Source organism: Monoraphidium neglectum (genome assembly GCF_000611645.1).
Source record: "Monoraphidium neglectum strain SAG 48.87 unplaced genomic scaffold scaffold03614, whole genome shotgun sequence".
NCBI classification, from domain to species: Eukaryota; Viridiplantae; Chlorophyta; class Chlorophyceae; order Sphaeropleales; family Selenastraceae; genus Monoraphidium; species Monoraphidium neglectum.
In genome coordinates, this window is record NW_014010015.1 from 1 (window position 1) to 2,722 (window position 2,722).

The 2,722-nt window shown below is 61.2% G+C and overlaps 1 protein-coding gene across 1 annotated transcript in view; it reads left to right on the forward strand.

The window, feature by feature from the left end:
- Window positions 1-209: 209 nt before the first annotated feature.
- MNEG_13084 (hypothetical protein) overlaps window positions 210-2,722 on the forward strand; it is a gene marked incomplete at both ends in the record, with an annotated part of 3,015 nt that continues 502 nt past the window's right edge. The window contains 7 exons of the mRNA XM_014038444.1: window positions 210-428; window positions 500-650; window positions 1,008-1,163; window positions 1,377-1,481; window positions 1,811-1,904; window positions 2,133-2,183; window positions 2,327-2,673. Coding sequence (XP_013893898.1) covers window positions 210-428; window positions 500-650; window positions 1,008-1,163; window positions 1,377-1,481; window positions 1,811-1,904; window positions 2,133-2,183; window positions 2,327-2,673 — 1,123 coding nt within the window. The remainder of the gene's footprint in view (window positions 429-499; window positions 651-1,007; window positions 1,164-1,376; window positions 1,482-1,810; window positions 1,905-2,132; window positions 2,184-2,326; window positions 2,674-2,722) is intronic.

Sequence of the window (2,722 nt, forward strand, 5' to 3'; positions counted from 1 at the left end):
CACTCCCCCTGCCTCCGCAGGGCAGAGCGGTTTGGCACTGGGTATCGCGATCCCTCGCAGCGCAAGGAATTTCAGCTTGAGGCAAAGAAGGAGCGCCTGGCTGTGGAAGGTTTTGTGACGGGCATAGACATGTTCTCTGAGGTGAGGGCAGCGGCAGGATGGCTTTGGACTAGCGGTGCAGTTGTGGATTCAAGGCAGGGCAGGCGAGCATGGGGGCTGCGCGACTGTTTGGCGTCCTGAGCAGCAGCAGCAGCAGTGGCGGCGGCGGCGGCATCAGCAGCAGCACTAGCGGGGCGGCGGGGGCAGCGGGGGCAGGAGCGCCGCAGCAGCAAGCGAAGCAAGGCAGCGGAGGCGGCAGCAACAGCAGCAGCATCAAGTGTCAGCATTCTAAGGGGCTGGGTAGCAGGAACATGCACGCCAGTTTGCATGTCAGGCAGCCCAGCCTGTGTGCAAGTGTTGCCACGGACGACTCCGACACCCATCCCGCTGCGACCCGCAGGCAGAGAAGGCCAAGCGCGCAGCACGTGCTGCCAAATTTGGCCGGCAGCAGACCCTGGTGTATGCACCTGACCCCGAGGAAATGAGAAAGGCGGAGCGTGCGGCCAAGTTTGGGACCAGCTACCACGCAGACGGCGCTCTCATGGACATGGGTGAGGTGAAGATGGGCTGGAGAGCGTGCTGAGGGCAAGGGGAATGCATGAATGAGGCGTGATGTGGGTAGAGCAGCAGGTGGGTGTGTGTGTGTGTGTGTGTGTGTGTGTATGTGTGTGTGTGTGTGTATGTGTGTTTGCACGCGCGCATGCACACGGGTGCACATTCATATGCACGTGTGGGAGCGTATTATATGCGTGCGCGTTTGTGTGGGGGGCGGAGGGGGAAGGTGTTGCTTCCACAGGCCCCCTTATGGACCTACACGCATATTCACAAATACTCGGCATGTACTTGCGCCTACAAACCTAACCCTCCGCGCTCTCGTCCCACCACATCGACACCCATTTATCCGCCAGACTTGTTCGAGGAGCGCACCGACGCGCCGGTGGACGCTCCGCGCCGCCCTGACGCAGTCTACCTGTACGGCATTGACGTGATGAGCACGGCTGACGTGAAGGCCTACTTCGGGGACTATGGGCCGAAATTCGTGGAGTGGATAAACGACTCATCGTGTGGGTGACTGCCAGATGCGTGGCTGTGGTGGCCGTGTGTGGATCTTGGCAGGGCAGACCTTGACAGCAGGGGACATTGTACTTTGTGGCTCGAACGTTTGGTGAGCTTGGGGGTTGACAGGATGGGCTGGCGCGCACTGGCAATCAGAGCAGCAACCGTGTGCTCAACTGTGACCCTCAGATGCGTGTGACTGCTCGCGCATTGCCGTGCAGGCTGCGTGCTGTTTGCGGATGCGGCATCGGCGGCGCGTGCCATTGTGGGCACAGGTCATCCGCTGCCGCCAGAACAGCAGGCGCCGGACGCCAGCGGCCAAGCAGGTTTGTGGTGGTTAGCCGACCCTGCAGGTTCATATGTCAGCTGTGCGCAACCTAGTCAACACAGGGCGCCACCCAATCGTGCTCAATCGCAACGTCTGCACCTACTTGTACGGCCGCGGGCATCTTCAAAACCCAACTTGTTGCCACATCCCTACGTCGTTGTGTATTCCCTGGCACTCATTGACCACCCCACCTCACCGTAGTGCATACGCATGTCAAATTAGCATGCACGCTTGCACTCACATGTGCACACATACGTCTTGCCGGCAAATTCCAACCCTCCCATCCCCACCTTCTCCCCCATCCTGAATTTTGCACCTGCCCTGCAGGCCTTGACCCCACCTCAATAGAAAGCTTGCCCTACCTGTGGCACAAGGGCCGCGACTTCATGAAGGGAGGGACCCCTGTCACCCTCATGTACAGGTGGGGTCAGAGGGAATCGGAGGATAGGGCCCAGCAAAGGTGGGGGGATGGGTTTGAGGATCAAGAGGGTAGGTGGGCAGAAGTTGCAGGGGTTTGGGCAATGGCACGTTCCTGGCGGCGCTGACAGCGCAGCATCTTGGGATGTGGGTCGGTCTGCACCGGGCAAATACCCAAACACCGATCTCAGTCATAACCTCAACTCCCTGCGCTTGCAATGTTGCCCTACAGGATGGCGACGCTGGCTGACAAGAAGGACACGAGCGCCCCCCGCCGCAGCCGGTAAGCTCGCTCAAAGACAAGCAGGCCTGACAGCAAAGGCTGCTTGGCTGGCTGCTGCATATCTGTACCGAAATCGTGATGCAACTGCATAATTGCAATGCATTTCACAGTGGCTGCTGCTTGAAATGTGCAATCTGGCACAGGTACCTCTGGAAGGACACAGCCAGCGGCGGCAGCAGCCGTGGCGGGCGCCGCAAGCGCGCTCAGGCCGGTGACGACTATGATGGCGGCCAACACAGCCGCACCGGCGCCGGGGCCAACGGCGCAGGAGCCAGCGACGGCATGGACGGATACGAGGAGTATGGCGGCGACGACGGCAACGGCAGCGGTGGTGACGCGGCGATGCGGCGAGGCAGGGGCGAGCGTGGCGGGCAGCAGCTTCGGCGGCAGCGGCGAAAGCGTGTAAAGCAGATTGACGGCAGCTACCGGGACGTGGACATGCAGGATGCAGAGGGCAGTGATGCGGCAGTCGATGAGGGCGATGGCGGCGGTCAGGGCGCAGAAGGGGAAGGGGGGGACGGAGACGGGGGTTACGGCAG